The sequence below is a fragment of the Xenopus laevis genome, chromosome 9_10L (genome assembly GCF_017654675.1).
Source record: "Xenopus laevis strain J_2021 chromosome 9_10L, Xenopus_laevis_v10.1, whole genome shotgun sequence".
NCBI lineage: Eukaryota > Metazoa > Chordata > Amphibia > Anura > Pipidae > Xenopus > Xenopus laevis.
In genome coordinates this window covers 111,135,045-111,154,271 of record NC_054387.1, presented here as the reverse complement: position 1 = coordinate 111,154,271, position 19,227 = coordinate 111,135,045, and the positions used below count along the sequence as shown (strand labels likewise).

General features: G+C 39.8%; 1 protein-coding gene across 6 annotated transcripts in view; it reads right to left on the bottom strand.

The window, feature by feature from the left end:
• Positions 1-903: 903 nt before the first annotated feature.
• Positions 904-19,227, bottom strand: part of usp42.L (ubiquitin specific peptidase 42 L homeolog) — a 33,905-nt gene continuing 15,581 nt past the window's right edge. For 5 of the 6 annotated variants that reach the window (XM_018236435.2, XM_018236436.2, XM_018236434.2 and 2 more), the window contains 10 exons: positions 17,024-17,094; positions 12,906-12,988; positions 11,686-11,797; positions 9,080-9,220; positions 8,060-8,160; positions 7,844-7,973; positions 6,859-7,560; positions 6,687-6,772; positions 3,351-4,629; positions 904-1,387 (listed from right to left, as the gene is read on the bottom strand). In XM_018236435.2, coding sequence (XP_018091924.1) covers positions 1,316-1,387; positions 3,351-4,629; positions 6,687-6,772; positions 6,859-7,560; positions 7,844-7,973; positions 8,060-8,160; positions 9,080-9,220; positions 11,686-11,797; positions 12,906-12,988; positions 17,024-17,094 — 2,777 coding nt within the window. In that variant the 3' untranslated portion in view covers positions 904-1,315. The remainder of the gene's footprint in view (positions 1,388-3,350; positions 4,630-6,686; positions 6,773-6,858; positions 7,561-7,843; positions 7,974-8,059; positions 8,161-9,079; positions 9,221-11,685; positions 11,798-12,905; positions 12,989-17,023; positions 17,095-19,227) is intronic. The other variant, XM_018236440.2, reaches the window with a different exon arrangement.

Below are 19,227 nucleotides of genomic sequence, written 5' to 3'. Positions count from 1 at the left end.
TCAATGGAACAGAAAGAAATTCCCAGTACACAAGGAAAGTGAAGTGTCTAAACAATAAGAGAACCTGTAGACTAGTGAAGAACAAGCCCCAATAGTTTGTGTAGCCATTACAAGGGGTATGAAATTGGTACACTATCAGAACGATCACTCTCAATCTCCCGAATTGTACCCTCTCTGCCTCCCGATCTCTCCCCATACGTGTGGTGCCCTCTAAGATTTTTTTTTTTCAGAAGCTTCTTCTTAAGTCCAATAAAAACTTGGGAGCTTTCATTGCACAGTTGCAGGGCTAAAGGTTGGACACTTGTGAAATATAAGAATATAATACACAAAAGCCATGAATAGCTTGTAAATGATATCCTTATAAACAGTGAGTTCTGATGTCATCAGTTACAAACAGTGAGTTCTGATGTCATTTCTGTCACATGCCCCACTGAAATTTGTGTATTATAATAAATAAAGTACCCCCAGTTGCAAAATATGAGGATATTAGACGTTACCTCGGAGTTCCATGACCTGTATAAAAACACTCGGCCTTGTGTTTTTATATGGTCATGAAACTCCTCAGTAACGTATAATAACCTTATATATTACAAAAGGGGGTACTTTATTCACTATATTATAAGTTACAGAGAAGTACCAAGACCAGGTCACAGAACACCAAGGTGACTTCTAATAGCCTCATATTTTGCACCAGGGGGTACTTTATTTATTATAATACACAAGTTTCAGTGAGTCATGTGACAGAAATGACATCATCAAGCTCCGATTATAACCGATGACATCACCAAGCACAGTTTGTAAGGATATACTTTACAGCATATTCGCGGCTCTTGTGTATTATATCTTATCATTTCTGGTACTTGAAGAGTAGAGGGTGTCACAGAATATACAGACTATCCATTCTAGGAAAATAAACTATTTAATAAATATTAAACATCTCATTCCTAAATAGTGCCTGTGATCCAAGTTGTAAGGCTGCCGCCATACTTAAAATGACATGGGGGCAAATAAAAAAAAAAACAAATCATTTGTAATAACTAATTTTTCAAAGAGGGGTCTTCTGCTTCTAAAGCTCATTCTGCAACATTATTCCCATAAAATGCACTAAAAAATAAATACATGAATAAATTAAAAGAAAAATGCAGCCCCCACCATGCGCTCTAAAGCTGATTGGGGAGGTCTCATGCAGGGACGGGCTGTGATATTCGGGACTGGTCAGAGAGAGTGAAAGACTTCTGGATGCTGCCAATGTGACATGTTTCTGTCTGTGTCGCTGCTCGCTCCATGTCGTATTTGTAGCTTGAGAAACGGAATGTTACGAATTCTGAAAAACTGTCATTTTCAGGGGTCTTTCTTCAAAAGAAGCGAAGTCTGCGTTTCCATGAACCTGACAAGAAAAAGCAAAAACATAAATCAAACCAAATAGGGGATGATGTTCTTTTCTGTGGCCATTTCTATAGTTCACAGACTTAGAGGACACACAAGTCAATAAACATCGCAATATATACAGTATACCACTGTACCCTCAACATAACTGCTCACATTCAATCTTATGTGCAAGTGGCAGCAGCAGCAACAACCGCTATCCAATCCAAACACAGCAGTGCACCAGGCCTTATGGGATGTCCCCCTTCTAAACGTGTGGCTCCACTTCTAGATGGATGGACACATATCCCACTTCAGGACTTGTAGGATGGAGCTGAAATAAGGACTGAAATAGGTGGCCCTCTACTTCATAAAATGTTTAAATTTCCATCCCCTTTGAATGTGTTCATATAGAGAATAATGTAACTCCTCCCCCTGCCCCCAGTGGTCAAGTGCCACAACTACATAAAAAGGTACAAGTCCTAATATCATATTTTATAACGGGGGTTGCAGGTTTCTTTCCTCACTAAGCACCAATTATAACTGATGACATCACCAAGCACCAATTATAACTGATGACATCACCAAGCACCAATTATAACTGATGACATCACTAAGCACCATTTATACGGATATACTTTAAAAGATAACAAGGACTCGTACAAACACACACCTACATATATATCAGTACGACATGCACACAGATACATTTTACACATTACTTATGAATGGAATGTCAGTCTGGTAAAAGGGCCTATGATGAAGTGTTGCGAGAACACAAAACACGTAAGGTTGTATACACTTCTTGTGCTTCAATAAAACCATTTGAATTTTACCGAACATGCCTGGAGGACTGCTCATTGAGTGCCAGCTCTACATCCATACAGTGGGATATAAATGAGCTGGAGAGAGTGCAGAGACTAAGTGCAACTAAATTGGTTAGAGGGACGGAAGACTTAAATGATGAGGGTAGACTGTCAAGGTTGGGGTTGTTTTCCCTGGAAAAAAGGCACTTGCGAGGGGACATGATTACACTTTACAAGTACATTAGAGGACATTATAGACAAATAGCAGGGGACCTTTTTACCCATAAAGTGGATCACCGTACCAGAGGCCACCCCTTTAGACTAGAAGAAAAGAACTTTCATTTGAAGCAACGTAGGGGGTTCTTCACAGTCAGGACAGTGAGGTTGTGGAATGCACTGCCGGGTGATGTTGTGATGCTGATTCAGTTAATGACTATAAGAATGGCTTGGATGATTTCTTGGACAGACATAATATCAAAGGCTATTGTGATACTAAACTCTGTAGTTAGTATAGGTATATAGAATTTATGTGAAAGTAGGGAGGGTGTGTGTATGGATGCTGGGTTTTCATTTGAAGGGGTTCAACTTGATGGAATTTGTCTTTTTTCAACCCAATTTAACTATGTAACTGAACGTGTCTCAGTGGGACCTGGATTTTACTATTGAGTGCTGTTCTTAGATCTACCAGGCAGCTGTTATCTTGCGTTAGGGAGCTGCTATCTGGTTACCTTCCCATTGTTCTGTTGTTGGGCTGCTGGGGGGGGGGGGAGAAGGGTGATAGCACTCCAACTTGCAGTACAGCAGTAAAGAATGACTTGGAGTTTATCAGAGCACAAGTCACATGACTGAGGGCTGCTGGGAAACTGACAATATGTCTAGCCCCATGTCAGATTTCAAAACTAAATATAAAAAAAATCGGTTTGCTCTTTTAAGAAACGGATTTCAGTGCAGGGACGTGTTTGGAGGCCCATTTACGACAGAGCTGCTGTGCAAGAGAACAATTAGAGCAGCCCTGTGGCACCTAGAGAGCACGTTGGCTTAGGTTTTCTGGGGTTTTTTTGGGCTCACCCCACTCCTCTGCTTTGCCAACAAGGAAGGCAGCCCCACATTTATGAAAACTGTTTCTTACTTTCCACTGAAAATTTCAATATGGATCAATATAAAGGGTAAATCTCTCACCCTGAAACGGTCTTTAGTCGCTGCTCCATTTGTACCGATCCTTTTCCGTTTGACATCTATTTCATAGTCGCTGCTTTCAGATGAGCTGCTCCATCTACGTTTTCTCATGTCCCTCAGGTCGCCATTCTGTCTGCGCTTGGTTTCGCTCTCGTGGTCGCTGTCTCTAGAGTATCTTTGTTTGCTTTTTCTTTCCTTACTATGTTTATCGGCTTGGTGGTAATCCAGGACACCGTTGTATTTTTCATGATGATACTTTTCCGAGTGCCTTTGAAAAGAGGACGAATAATAGATATTGTGTTTGGGGCTATTGGGATATTCCCGTACTTTATCTCTGGGGTAGTAAGAGCAGCTGCTTCTGTACGAGTTATAGGATTTACTTGGATAGTCTCTGTCCTCATACGAAGGCTTTCTATCTCGATAGTCCCGGTAACCATGCGATGTATAATGGTCATTATAATGCCTGTAGCTATCGTAACGTCTGCTTTTATCTTGGTAGTTCCTTTCTCGACTGCGTGAACGATCCCTTTTGGAATTGCTATACCAGCTTTTAGAGGTTTCATAGCGGCCCCGACTTCTGGATCTGCCCCTGTTCTGGCTGTGTTTGTTACAGTCCTTGTAGTTGTACGGGCTGCTCCTTCTATAATGATCCCTGTGCCTGTATTCATCACAATGAGACGGTCTATAGTGCTTCCATTTAGTTCTCTCTCTGCTGCGGGACTGTCTCTCTCGGTTACTGGTGGGACGTCTCTCTTCACTGCTGTCAGAACGGCATCGCTCATTGCGGAAGTGATCCCTTTTCACTTTCTTGGTGTCGGCAAACACAGAGTAGCTCTTTTCTGCCCCATTTTCCGTCGGGACTTTCTTTTCGGTGTCAGAGTTTTCATGAGGCTGGGCTGAAATTCTATTCACATTCTCATCTGAATGATCGGGTTGGGCAACAACCTTGACCATAGATTGGTTTGTATCAGAACCGGTGAGTAAAGCAGGTAGACCACCGTCATATTTATTGATCGACGGCACATTAAATGTTTCCTCGTCACGGTCGTCTGCTGATAAAGAGTTAACAAGTGTGTTATTAATGCCGTTGTCTTCTGATGAAGTGTGTGCATTTTTATTAATGCGAGTGTCTGCCATGCGGTTCTCCTGCTTCCCACAAGCTGCCGGATTCACACTAGCACTTTGGCCTTCCTCCGCTTGTTGTTTAGCAGGCGGGTCCATCCCATTTCTCCACAGAGCAGTGTTGTGCAAACTACTTGTTCCATTCGATAAATATGGTGCACTGAAAGAAAGAAAGATATACATTAGAATCCCACACTAAAAAAATAAAGAATTCTTTCAGAAATGTATTCTGCTTATTTGATTTAAAAAATATATGTTTTTGCTATCATAAAGCACTAATGGTCAATTGCTTTTATTTTTATCCCTGAACTCACGCATCTCTTTAAATTTAAACAAATGACCCGGTTTACAGAGATAGATGGTGAGCTCTGTATAAACACACGTATCGTCCCTAAGCTGCAGGCTGCGAGATAAGGCAAGCTCAGTACTGTGGACAGGTCATTTTTTTTTACTGCCTAGTTCTCAACAAACAATGGCTCTGAACTAGGAAGTGAGTGAGGAAGAATAAAAAGAGTAGCAGATAAGGATTTTCAGTACAAGCCTTGATCATTGAACACACACTGAAAAATGCTGCACTGTCTTTTAAAATAAATGTACCAATTACAGTAACGGATAAAACATTAAAGGGAGGAAAGCAGTTTTCTTTGGTCTTTCTGCCTCTTAGAAGGAAGTTGCGCTGCAGTATTTGGCACAAACTCTAACCATGGGTTGCAGAGTTTTAGAATAATCTTTGCCACCAATATGATTAGAAGACCCATCCTTGTTTAGAACCAGGACCTACTGCTGCATCGAATCAAGAATTCTGCTTCTTTTAGCAGGGTTCAGCCGAATCCTTGTGCCTGTCCGAACCAAATCGTAATTTGCATATGTAAATTAGGGATGGAAAAACATCCTAATTTGCATATGTAAATTAGGGGTGGGAAGGGAAATCATATGACCTTTCATCACAAAACAAGGAAGCCGTTTCCCTTTCCTGCCCCTAATATGTATATGCAAAGAAAGATTGGGTTCTTTTCAGCCGTATCTTTCATGAAGGATTCGGCCGAATTTCAAATCGTGTTTTCGGTGCATCCCACCTCCTTTTTAGAATAACATGTCTGTATGCAGCACAGACCTAGAGTCCCTGCAGAATTATCCATTTCTTCACAATTGAGAACTAGCGGTGTTCTTCCAAGAAAAAAGTTGGTGTTTGTAACAGACTACGTCCTTCGTCAGATCGTTCCCTATTTGTAGCTTAACACATACCTTGAGGCTATACAGGAGTTAGTGATGATGAAGATTGTGGCCAAACAATTCATAAAGGCTTACAGGCTGAAACTGAAATCTGAGCTAGCAGAACTATAATGGGAGCTAGGGGTTAATAATCATACATGGACATCCTTAAAGGGGTGGCTCAGCTTTAAGTTAACTTTCAGTATTTTATAGAATTGCCAATGCTAAGCAACTTTTCAATTGGGCTTGATTTTTTTTTTTATTTAGTTTAGTTTTTTTAATTATTCACCTTCTTCTGACTCTTTCAAGCTTTGATCTGTAAGGGGACAAATGTATTGTTATTGCTAATTTTTATTACTCATCTTTCTATTGAGGCCTCTCCTATTCATATTTCAGTCTCTTGTTCAAATCAATGCATGGTTCTTAGGGTAATCTGGACCCTAGCAACCAGATTGTGGAAATTGGAAACTGCACAGCTGCTAAATAAAAAGCTAAATAACACAAAAAACACAAATATAAAATGTAAACCAATTGCAAATTGTCTCAGAATATGAACCCATGAGCAAAATTCAGAAGTAAAAGGAGTTGTGGAGCAACACAAGCATGAAAAATGTTCTTGGGGTGCCAAATAAGTGCTGTGATTGGCCATTTGGTAGCCCCTATTTGGATGGTTGACCTACATTGAGGCTCTGTTTGGCAGTGCACCTGGTTTTTATACAACCAAAACTTGCCTCCAAGCCTGGAATTCAAAAATAAGCTCCTGCTTTGAGGCCACTGGGAGCAACATCCAAGGGGTTGGGGAGCAACATGTTACTCACGAGCTACTGGTTGGGGATCACTGCTCTACATCATACAAAAATTTTACTCAAAAGGTGAAATACCCCTTTAATATTTATGTTTACTAAATACAAAGGGAAAACTATGAAGATGAAGTGGCTTTTTAAACTGCCAGCCCTGTGGTTATCGGAGTATTTTTTGGAGATTCACAGCATACATGTAACTTACGTTTTTTCTGTGGATTTACCCTCAGATGTGTTGTTGCATAAAATTAAGGGTTTCTTCTCCTTGTTTAGCGGTAAAATAGTGTCAACCTAGAGTAAAAAAAAAAAATATAGCAAATTGAAGATGTCGTATCAAAGCGCACACTATACACAAATATGACCCAAAAACCACTCACATCTTGGGTTAATTCTGTTTTTTTCAGAGAACTGGCTTCTGTAGGATCTCCCACATTACTAGAATGACTGATTTCAGGTACATTTACACTATCGTTGGTGTCAGAGCCGGCCATACTATTCCTAGACAGCGATTCAACAGCAGCTTTAAGTGGCTCTTCCTTTTCAGAACTAGTTTTGAACGAGTTACAAGGAGACTTGTCCTCATGCAAGCTCAGTCCATTTTTACACATCTCCCCATTTATAGATTTTCCATTCCAGTCGCTGCTGTCCAATCCCTTATACTCCTCTTCAGAGTTTTCTGAAGAATCAGCGCCATAAGGTACCAGCAAACTGGAGCCAGCCTTGCACGTGCCATTGACTAGTGGTCCTGGATACGGCTTGCTTGGCGAGTGTTTCCTTACTAGCGGTGTAGAGGTATTTGAGGTAGGCTTATTAGAGTGCTTAGTAATGGTGGATGAAGGGGCGGGCTTGTGTAAGCTCTCAGTCTTATGTACAGTGGGCAGGGAGAGTCCTTGCTGATGGTATTTATTGATGCTGATTGTAATCTTTTGTTTCTTGTTGTTGGGAATATTGATTACAGTCTGCCGATTGACGACAGTGTTGCCAAGAGGTGGCCTTTTAAGATTCATGTTGTTATTATTCACTACAGAATTGTTCATCTGGTTTTTGGGCGATTTCTTCCCATTCATGTGTTTTGAATTCTGAAAGGTGCAGAAGTGAAAAAGAAACATCTGGATGAATATGATCGTTACTCCTATAACCAACTTTTGATATTCATCAGCCATGCAACTGCACCAAGAGCCAATATTAACTTTAGTGGTGGCTAAGGGGCACCTAGACCTATAATGTACTATAATATAGCTTAGCAACGTCAGTCACAGTGTTTACCTGTCTCATTTCTAACAGTGCGACAATGGACGGCTGCAGAGCTATAGTAATTGAATAAGGGACAGGTTCAATTTTACTAGGCATATAAATTCTCACCTTTATTTTGCGAGGAGGTCCAACCAATGCGGATTTGGAGTTGCCGGCTCTCTGGCTGCTGCTCGGTTGCGGGGAGCTAGGACTGGCTGCATGCAGGGAGTAAGACGCTCCATTCTGGGAGTTCTGAGCTCTTCAAAAGAAGCAAGAAAACTAAAATGAATACAATCATTTCTATAGAGTTCAGGGAGCGTAGAGGCAAGAGAGTGCAAAGTGTACCTGACGTAGAACAGAAGATAAGCCTGCTGGTTAAGAACCGTTCGGATGTCTGTGGTGGAAACAGTGGAATCATTCATAAGGTACCACTGTTCATTGCATGCCTGAAACAAAGCAGAGGCAACACATTAAAGATATTATTAGCAAGACATGAAGATGTGACTAAAGCAGGGCGCCATATATTTCCCCAGTACTGAATAGTGTTTAAATTGCAAAGCTGGACACACAAATTATGTGTGACTATCAGTAGCCACACTGGGTGGGATGAAGGAGTTACTCTGTAGAGTTAATTCTATACATATATGCTGGTTCCAGATGTTGTGTTGCAATTATTTCAACCTGTAGCTGCTGCATCTTAACTCCCCCCATTCTCTAGAGCAGTGTTTCCCAACCAGTGGCTCACAAGCAACATGTTTCTCACCAACCCCTTGGATGTTGCTCCCAGTGGCCTCAAAGCAGGCGTTTGTTTTTTAATTCCTGGCTTAGAGGCATCTTGGGTTGCAATAGAGCCTCCTGTAAACTGCAACTCCACATAGGGGCAACCAAATAGCCAATCACAGCCCTTATTTGGCATCTCCAGGAACTTGTTCATGCTTGTGTTGCCCCCCCCCCCCCACCCCAACCCTTTTTACATTTGAATGTGGCTCATTGGTAAGAAAGGTTGGGGATCCGTGCTCTAGCGACAACACAATTACTTGTATCTTTTTTATCCTTGTGCTCATTGACTTTGCAGAAACTAGGAATTTGAATCCTAATTTGCATATGCAAATTAGAGATGGGAAGCGGAAAACTTTTACTTCCTTGTTTTGTGACAAAAAGTCTCACGATTTCCCTCCCACCCCTAATTTGCATATGCAAATTAAAATTTGGATTTGGTTCGGCCGGGCAGAAGGATTCGGCTGAATCCGAAACCTGCTGAAAAAGGCCGAACCCTGGCTGAATCCCGAACCGAATCCTGGATTCGGTGCATCACTAGCACAAACCATAACCGACTGGGAATCTGCAGAGAAGATTGATGCTCACCTTCACATAGCAGTAATAGTGGCCACCATGGCAGCTAAAACCAGTATGTATGAGGACAGCGTACAGGACATAAATAACTGGCTCTCCATTGGGATCAGAAGTGTATGGACGAAGATCAAGAAATTCTGGATATTTTATCTCCTGCATTAGTAAGTTTGCAAAAAAAAAAAAAATAGAAATAGATATTTAGTGTAGCAATGTTTATATTTGCATAAAAAAATACACATTTAGAACTACTTGTTTACATACCCTTAATACAAAAATATATTTATTGTAAAAAAAACCCCAAAAAAACGTATATACTAGTAAGTGGAACTCGTGTTCATAAGCTACTGCTACCATAATCATGTGTTTTACAAGTGTAAAAGTGACTTAGGGGGTTATTTATTAAAAGTAGTAGTTTTTTACCAGGAAATTTTGAGTTTTCAATGGTATTTTTCAGGCAAAACTCAAATTTTTAGGTTTAAAAGAAAAACTCGAATTTTTAGGGTTTAAAAAAAATTGTAATTGTTTTTTTATGATATTATATTTATTATACCAGAAGCTGAAAATAGCGCTTATCTGAAAATACTCCAACTAAAACCTGTCAAAGTCAGTGGGAGAGGCCCATTTGAACCATTTGAAGATGTTAAAGGGGAACTCCACACAAACATAACTTAAGCTTTTTGAAAAGTAAACATAATTTCAAGAAACTTTGCAATATATATCAACTAAAAAATATGCAAACTTTTCATGATTTGTTATGGTTTGGAACAGTTACCTAAGCCTAGCCCCCTGCTCTCCTGCTGATCTGTCTGACTACTTTGCTGAGCTGGCTGACTACTGTTACTTTGTATCAGCAACAATCTGTCCTCAGCCTGCATCCTCCAAACCCCACAATTCCCTGCACACGTGATTTTGATAAGGATAGGATCATCAGAATGCAATGCATTGTGGGTTATGTAGTTCCTGCATGCTGTCTGTAAGCTGTGGAGAAGTTGTTACAATTTGTAACATCAGTGTTTAGTCCCTCCTTCCCTGTTAGGATTTCAAATGATACAGAAAGAGAAGAACTGGATTTCAGCATAGGAAATGGCATTTATTCATACTTTTTGAAGAAACAGGTAACTGAGATGGCTATATTAGGAGTTTGTGTTATGTGGGCCTCTTTATCAAATTTTGGTTTGGAAGCCTGAGTTTCCCTTAAAAGGACCAGTAACATCAACATTTTTCCCCCTTTAATAGCCTTCATAATGGTTGGGGGTTTTTTTGGGGGGGTTTTTTTTTTTTTTTTTTTTTTTTTTTTTTTTTTAAGGTTTTCGCTCGAAAACTTGATTCATTTGAGCAATCGGAGGGGTTTTTTTCGCCGAAAGCTTGATAAATTCAGGAGTTTCACCACAAATTCACTGATTTCAGTTTTTTCATAAATTAGAAAATATTCAAGCTGTGAGTTTATTTGAGGTATAAAAAAAAAACCTCACAAACTCGACTTTTGATTAATAACACCTTTAATGTGCATTGGTTACCAACTCTTTCTCAGCATACTTAATGGATGGCAAGGGGAAGGTTATAGTTTAGAGTGGTGCCTGTCAAGGACCCAACACTGTATTTTGGTCAGCCCTAGTAGTGCAAGCAACAAATGGTCAGATTAAACACAGCATAAACAAATCTATTTGTGAAAGGGAATTACTTAAGGGATAACTTAATATTGCACCTCCAGCAGAATTCTGCACTGAAATCAGTTTCTCAAAAGAGCAAACAGATTTTTTTTCTCCCAGCTGCCCCCAGTCATGTGACTTGTGCTCTGATAAACTTCAGTCACTCTTTACTGCAAGTTGGAGTGATATCACCCCGCCCTTTTCCCCCCAGCAGCCAAACAAAAGAACAATGTGAAGGTAACCAGATAACAGCTCCCTAACACAAGATAACAGCTGCCTGGTAGATCTAAGAACAACACTCAATAGTAAAATCCAGGTCCCACTGTGACATATTCAGTTGCATTGAGTAGGAGAAACAACAGCCTGCCAGAAAGCAGTTCCATCCTAAAGTGCTGCATCTTTCTGAAAGCACATAACCAGGCAAAATGACCTGAGATGGAGCCTACACACCAATATTACAACTAAAAAATACACTTGCTGGTTCAGGAATGAAATGTTATATCGTAGAGTGAATTATTTGCAGTGTAAACAGTGTAATTTAGAAATAAAAACGACATCATAAAAATCATTACAGAATCCCTTTAAGCACCCTCAGTTTATTAGATTTTTATAACCGCTCTCCTTTGACTTACAGCCCCCATTAGATCATTTACTTTCCAGGTTCCTGTGCTGTGGCTATTTTTCTAAATATTCCAGGCGGCACGGAGACACCCGGAGGATGGATGCGACACACAAGGAACCTGGAAGTGTGGCTAAAATATTGGGTTGGAACTTATCAAGCATAAATGCCTATAGATTTGTAATATTTCAAATCTCCCTACAGATATTGCTCCTACAACACTGACTTTCTGACAAACTGTATTGTCCTAATCAGTTTAAAGAGCAAAATAACCACAAACAAAACATAGGACAATGTTTATCAATCAAGTACAAATCGTATTACACATCTCACAGCTTTATGCTACTAACCTTGGATAATTTGCCACCGTTAAAACTTGCAAACCTTTTCAGGGACAGAGTCAGCACATTGGATGTTCGGTGAATTGTAAATCTCTTGCTTGCGGTAACCATTTGCTTGCATCTACAGAAGCAAACCATAAAAACTTTATATATTGCATACAAATCCATAAAAACCACGAGTCGCATAGTATTAGGGATGCACCGAATCCACTATTTTGGATTCGGCCGAACCACCAAATCCTTTACGAAGGATTTGGCTGAATCCGAATTTGCATATGCAAATTAGGGATGGGAAGTGGAAAACTTTTTTTTTTTACTTCCTTGTCAAGCATTTTCACTCCCCACTCCTAATTTGCATATGCAAATTAGGATTTGGTTCAGCCGGGCAGAAGGATTCAGCCAAATCCTGCTGAAAAAGGCAGAATCCCGAACCGAATCCTGGATTCTGTGTATCCCTACATAGTATAAAATGTTACTTAGACCAACCATAGAAAACAAGAAAGCAGAAATGTTATTTGTCCTCTTACAACTGATCCGTCGGAGCCAAGTGTCAGGTGGGAGGAGGTTATAACAATATATAAGCAAAGAAGAACATTATTATTATTATTATTTTATTATATTATTCTTTTTTTAAAACCTCTCTTCATACAAATGTTATATAGTCTAGACCTTAACAGTAGTGCACAGACACTATCTATAATGAAATGATACCCTGACTGAGAACTGGATGAAATTTGTGAGCCGTATATATTGTCCCTGCAGGACTTCCCATGTGGTCCCAAATCAGACTCCAAGCTCCGCTGTAGGAGCTCCAACAAGAAATCTATCCTTATGAATAACTGTTTTACTCCCAATGAAGGAGGAGCCTTATTTGACTAGAAGGGTGCCCATGGCCAGAGACGTGATTGGGGCAGCCCCCGGCCACAGCCACCTTCAGCAAGCCTGCCCACTGCAGAGCGCGCACCTGTTTTTTATAGCACCCGTGGCTAGAGACGGGATTGGGGCAGCAAGGGCAGGGAGCAGGTCTGGGCCGGCAGGGCCCACAAGAGTTGGGGCCCACCTGGTTTCTTCCCGGCACCCTACCAGCCCAGTCTGACCCTGGTAGATTAAATTGTACAAGAAAAATTTAACTTTCCAGAATGCAAGGAAGAGATGGCATAAGACTTTTTGTGTGCAGTCTCAGGAGGGTGTTAGTTATAAAAAGTAAAAAAAAAAAAAAAAAATCTTACTTGCTACATTTGTAGGCATTGTCTCCATCCAGCTGTTCCGGCCTTACAAATTGCTCTAGGGCTTGGTTAACACTATGTGCCGTCTGAAAGAATGAAAATACACCATGAGTGCCTTAGCAAGGGAAACTTTGAACTACATGGGTTGTAGTGTTAGAGAAAGGGAGGGAAAGTATACATCAGGAGGTTTAATTGTAGGTCAGTGAGAAGCTCTTAGTGTGCTGTAGTGCAACATTTTAGCAACCAAAAACAGCCAATGAGCTACTGCCCTTAGACACTGTCTTTTTATCTTTTCTCTCACCTCTATCCCTTTTTCTTTTTGCAAATATAAAATTGCTTATAGTACACAGTACTGTGAGATCTACTGCTTTGTTGTAAACTACTTACTCAATACCATGGATGTTTTTAGGTTTCTAAAAAACCCAATACACTTTTCTATAATCAGTTGCCAAAATGAAACCAATTCCATAAATTACCTCTTACTAGTTTTTTCACTCCGCCCAGTACCACTTTCCATTAGCAATAAGGAGCTCCGTATAAACGAACTCACTGGAGCCTGCTGGGCTTTGAAATAAGGATCCGCTGATTATGCAGGACTCATTAAAAAAAAAAATGATCTTCCTAGTTTTCTTACCAGGCACTAATGGAAAATGTTTGTTTTTTCACTTAATTTCTTAATCCATATTAATTGAGCTCATGCTGAAAAAAGGGGGTATACCTCCCCTTTAATTTTAGTAAGATGTGACATACACTTTAGCAGCTGCATAAAGACCCAGCTCCCTCAGACACCCCACTTTTACCGGAAGCTGCAGAGCTTGGTTACTTCACGTCTGTAAGTATAGACTATTTACTATGTTTTTGTGCATCAGAAATAAACAGAGAATAGAGCAATCCACTTTTCATATAATGGGGTGAGGTTGTAAATAATATGCCCACTGCATATTCCTGCACTACACAAAGTTCGGTCTCATATTTTGTAATAGACCCGTTTCTCTGACAATTCCTAAAATTGGGCTGCTTTTTTTTTTTTTATTGGTCTTGGATTTACATAATTGGGGTTGTCTTGGATACTACTGAATTGGGACACAGCCATTCAAAAGAAGAATAGTAAGTAGAGATACTAATAATATAATGAAAAGCATCAAGAATATGACTCAGGTTTGGGTCCTCATGGTTGGATGTCCCTAAGACAAAAAGTTCTCCAAGTAAAACAAAAAGGTAGGTCTCAAAATATGAACTTCCCTTAAAAAAAAAAAAAAAAAAGTTCCCCTACGCAGTTATAAAATATTTGTATTTGTGGTGGCCTGCATGGGGCAGTTCACAAAGCCAGTAACGGAACTTGGTGGGGGCGGGCCCTGGTGCTTCAATAGAAGCGTTGGTGTTGAGGTGGGTAAGAAAAGACGTGCTTTTAAGGCTTTCAAGTTAGCTGGTACAGCCGAAACATTTATAAGGTACAAGGAGGCCAATAAATCATGCAAAGAAGCTATAAGGCAAGCTAAAATTGCTATAGAAAAGGATATTGCAGCAAGCAGTAAAAAAAATCCCAAATTATTTTTTAAATATGTCAATAGTAAAAAAATGAAGCAGGAAGGGGTGGGACCCTTACTATCAGAGGGGGATCAGCTGGTTGATGAAAACAAAATAAAAGCGCAGATTCTGAACTCGTATTTTTCATCTGTTTACACAAATGAAGAACCAGTAAGTGAAGGTTTCCTTCTTAACACTCCCAATTCTAGTAATACAACTAATGATGCATGGTTCACACAAGAAGAAATTCAAAAGAGACTTGAACAGGTTAAGATTAACAAAGGTCCAGGGCCAGATGGTATTCATCCCAGGGTAATTAGCGAGCTTAGCTCTGTGATTGCCAAACCTCTTTACTTAATTTTTCAGGATTCATTGAGATCTGGTATTGTGCCAAGAGACTGGCGAATTGCTAATGTGGTGCCTCTATTCAAAAAAGGATCCCGTTCTCAGCCTCAAAACTATAGGCCAGTTAGTCTGACGTCAGTATTAGGAAAGCTTTTCGAAGGGTTAATAAAGGATAAGATACTGGACTTCATAGCAAATCATAATACTATGAGTTTGTGCCAGCATGGTTTTATGCGTAATAGATCTTGCCAGACTAACTTAATTTCTTTTTACGAGAATGTAAGTAGAGACCTCGATTCTGGGATGGCAGTGGATGTGATTTACTTAGACTTTGCTAAAGCATTTGATACAGTGCCACACAAAAGGTTACTGGTTAAATTAAGGAATGTTGGCCTGGAACATAGTATTTGTACCTGGATAGCGAACTGGCTAAAAGATAGACTACAAAGAGTGGTGGTAAATGGAACATTTTCTAATTGGACCAGTGTTGTTAGTGGAGTACCGCAGGGCTCTGTACTAGGTCCCTTGCTTTTCAACTTGTTTATTAATGACCTGGAGGTGGGCATTGAAAGTACTGTTTCTATTTTTGCAGATGATACTAAATTGTGCAGAACTATAGGTTCCATGCAGGATGCTGCCACTTTGCAAAGTGATCTGTCTAAACTGGAAAACTGGGCAGCAAACTGGAAAATGAGGTTCAATGTTGATAAATGCAAGGTTATGCACTTTGGCAAAAATAATATAAATGCAAGTTATACACTAAATGGCAATGTGTTGGGAATTTCCTTAAATGAAAAGGATCTAGGGGTCTTTGTAGATAACACGTTGTCTAATTCTGGGCAGTGTCATTCTGTGGCTACTAAAGCAAATAAAGTTCTGTCTTGCATAAAAAAGGGCATTAACTCAAGGGATGAAAACATAATTATGCCTCTTTATAGGTCCCTGGTAAGGCCTCATCTGGAGTATGCAGTTCAGTTTTGGACTCCAGTCCTTAAGAGGGATATAAATGAGCTGGAGAGAGTGCAGAGACGTGCAACTAAATTGGTTAGAGGGACGGAAGACTTAAATTATGAGGGTAGACTGTCAAGGTTGGGGTTGTTTTCTCTGGAAAAAAGGCGCTTGCGAGGGGACATGATTACACGTTACAAGTACATTAGAGGACATTATAGACAAATGGCAGGGGACCTTTTTACCCATAAAGTGGATCACCGTACCAGAGGCCACCCCTTTAGACTAGAAGAAAAGAACTTTCATTTGAAGCAACGTAGAGGGTTCTTCACAGTCAGGACAGTGAGGTTGTGGAATGCACTGCCGGGTGATGTTGTGATGGCTGATTCAGTTAATGACTATAAGAATGGCTTGGATGATTTTTTGGACAGACATAATATTAAAGGCTATTGTGATACTAAACTCTATAGTTAATATAGGTATGGGTATATAGAATTTTAATTAAAAGTAGGGAGGGGTGTGTGTAGGGATGCTGGGTTTTCATTTGGAGGGGTTGAACTTGATGGACTGTCTTTTTTCAACCCAATTTAACTATGTAACTATGTAACTATGTAACCCTGGTATGCAGGATTTTTCTCCGATGCTGCAGCCGACTCCAGCCGGCTGCAGCACGCGCGATCTACCGGGGGGGGGGGGTGCAGGCCCTGGCCCAGTTGCACCCCCTGCTCCCCCGGTAGTTACGCCCCTGCACAAATCTGAAGTGTAAGAGACTGCTCAGTAGCTCTGCTAATTCCCTGCTATTTGTTTAGTTTTGAACACAACTGTCTGCTTTTTACATGGGCTGTCCAGTTCAACACTGCTTGTCTGGGTTTAGAGTCCAGATACCCACAGAAACTGCGGATAAAAAGGCCAGAATGTGACAATCTTTGCTGGATAAATCATAATCTTGCTCCTATATGTCACCACCCGCCTCTTGATGTAACCCGTCAGTGCCAGGTTCAGTTGCAAATAAAAGGCAACACAACTCCCCCCCCATTTATTCATACTTTTTGAAGAAACAGGTAACTGTGATGGGTATATTAGGGGTTTCTGTGTGGGTCTCTCAAATTTTGGTTTAGAAGCTGGAGTTCCCCAATAAAATGATTGTGAAGCTGGAGTTCCCCTAAAAAATGATTTTAGACAGCAGCAATGCTCATGTGGTGAAGTCACACACTAGAAAGTGAAGGATCTGTTTTTTAAAATGTAATGGCATTTGTTAAATATTATATCATTACAGGAAAATTGCAGTGCAGCTACTTTACCTTTATCTCTAGTGTGAGATCAAGATATTGATCGTAGGTGTCAGACACCGCTTTACAGTTCAGACATGTGACTGAAACAGAAACAATTGGAGGGAAGTGAGACTTATTCAGTAATGAGAAAAATTCAACCATAAAAAGGCAATATCTCAAACTCTTTTAAACAAAGAAACACACAAAAAAAATCTCTGTTCATAAAAATGATATTATATGATAATACAAGAAAATGATATATGATAATACAAGAGCTAATATTTGTGTGCAGGGCTTAGGCCGTAACAAGCAGATTGTATGGGAGTGAAGTTAGGCATTAAATGGACCACATCACCTCCAATTAGGAGGCCGAAAACCCCAATCCTTCATGAAAGATTCGGCCGAATATCAAATTAAATCCCAAATCTGAATCCTGCTGAAAAAGGCCGAGATATAGATATATATAGATATATATATATATAGATAGATATAGATAGATAGATAGATAGATAGATAGATAGATAGATAGATAGATAGATAGATAGATAGATAGATAGATAGATAGATATATATATATATATCTCTATGTTGCCTCTTTCTGCCAAGCTTTCTTATCTCTGTCACTGTTTTTATAAGCAATCAAGCAGCAGTATAATAAGAGCAAGGGCACATGGGGAGTGGTTTTATTAGTTTTGATATTTTGTAGCTAAATGGGCAGGGCCCAAAAGCTGGGGCACTTTTGTTTTCTTTGTTTGTTTTTTTTTACCAGGCAATTTCTGCTCAGAAGCTGGCATGTCAAAATACAGCACCAACACTGCCAGGCAATTGCTGTTCTAAGCGAATAGATAGTAAATTCAAAACAACCATGTGAACGATTTCATTTTCCCCTAAATTTTAATAATTTATTTTAATTCTAAATGTAAAATTGACGAGTGCTATTCTAAGCACTTTTACAATGTACATTCATTATTTCTTTTTTCATTCCAAGATATTAAAGGGATATATTTGAATTTTGTTACAACAGCACCACCTGCTGGTCAGTTTCTGGCCACTCTGACCACTAAGTAGTCAAGTAAGTTGTCAGGAGAAAGAAAGAGGCTGCTCTGATGTTCTTATGGTTAGGAATAAAAATAGAAACCTTTCTCAAATCTTTCCTAAGCAGAAGAACATCAGAGCAGCCTCTTCCTTTCTCCTGACAACTTCCTTGACTACTTGGTGGTCAGACTGACCAGCAGGTGGTGCTGTTGTAACAATTAATTCATCTTAACATTACATGTATCGCTTAATATCTTGGAATGAAAAAACAATAATCATATCAAAAGTGCATAGAATAGCACTCTTCTCATCACTTTTACATTCACTTGTTTTAAAGGTTTACTTATCCTTTAAAAGGGGTTGTTCACCTTCAAACAAATAGTTGTTTTCAGATAGATCACCAGAAATAAAATCTTTTTCCAATTACTTTCTATTTTCTGTGTGTCACCGTTTTTCTAAGTATCATTTTTCACCTTCTAAATCAGCTCTGTATCTAAATGATAAATATTGTTGATACATTTCTTATCTTTGTCCTTGCTGAGCCGAATCCCTGGGTTTTATTACAGGCAGCTGTTAGAATTGATACAATAGTTGCTAATACTCCAGAGATGCTGCTGAGAAATGGATCAACTAAATGTTGCAAAATTGTTTAGAATCTGCACCTGACCAACTCAAACACCAGAGACAGGAACATTCAACGTTAGGTAGAAGAGATGCAGATTTGTAGGCCGCGCACTCCTGGGACACCAACACGAACCGCTCGTCTCCAAATGTTTAAAAGGTAAATTCTTTATTTTTAAGACATACAATCAATCAAACAGCAATAGCGTCTGAGGTCTGACGCGTTTCGTGATAATTCACTTCCTCAGAGAACGTTAAGCTTAGATTTTGGAAAAACAGTAAAAAATATAAAAAGTAAAGTAATTGAAAAAATTATTTATTTCTGGGGAACAATCGGATAACAATTGAACTGAAAAAAGTGTTTGGAAGGCTAACAATCCCTTTAAAGGAGAAGGAAACCCTTTCGGCGCAAAAAACCCACTCACCCCTGTAGGCCCTCCTCCTTCCCAGCCTACCTCCCCCCCGGGCAAATGCCCCTAACTTGTTAGTCACCACTCCATGCAGGTCCTCTCTTGCCGAGTTCACGGGCGTCATCTTCGCCCGATCGCTCTTCTGCATGTGCAGTAGGAGGCATTTGC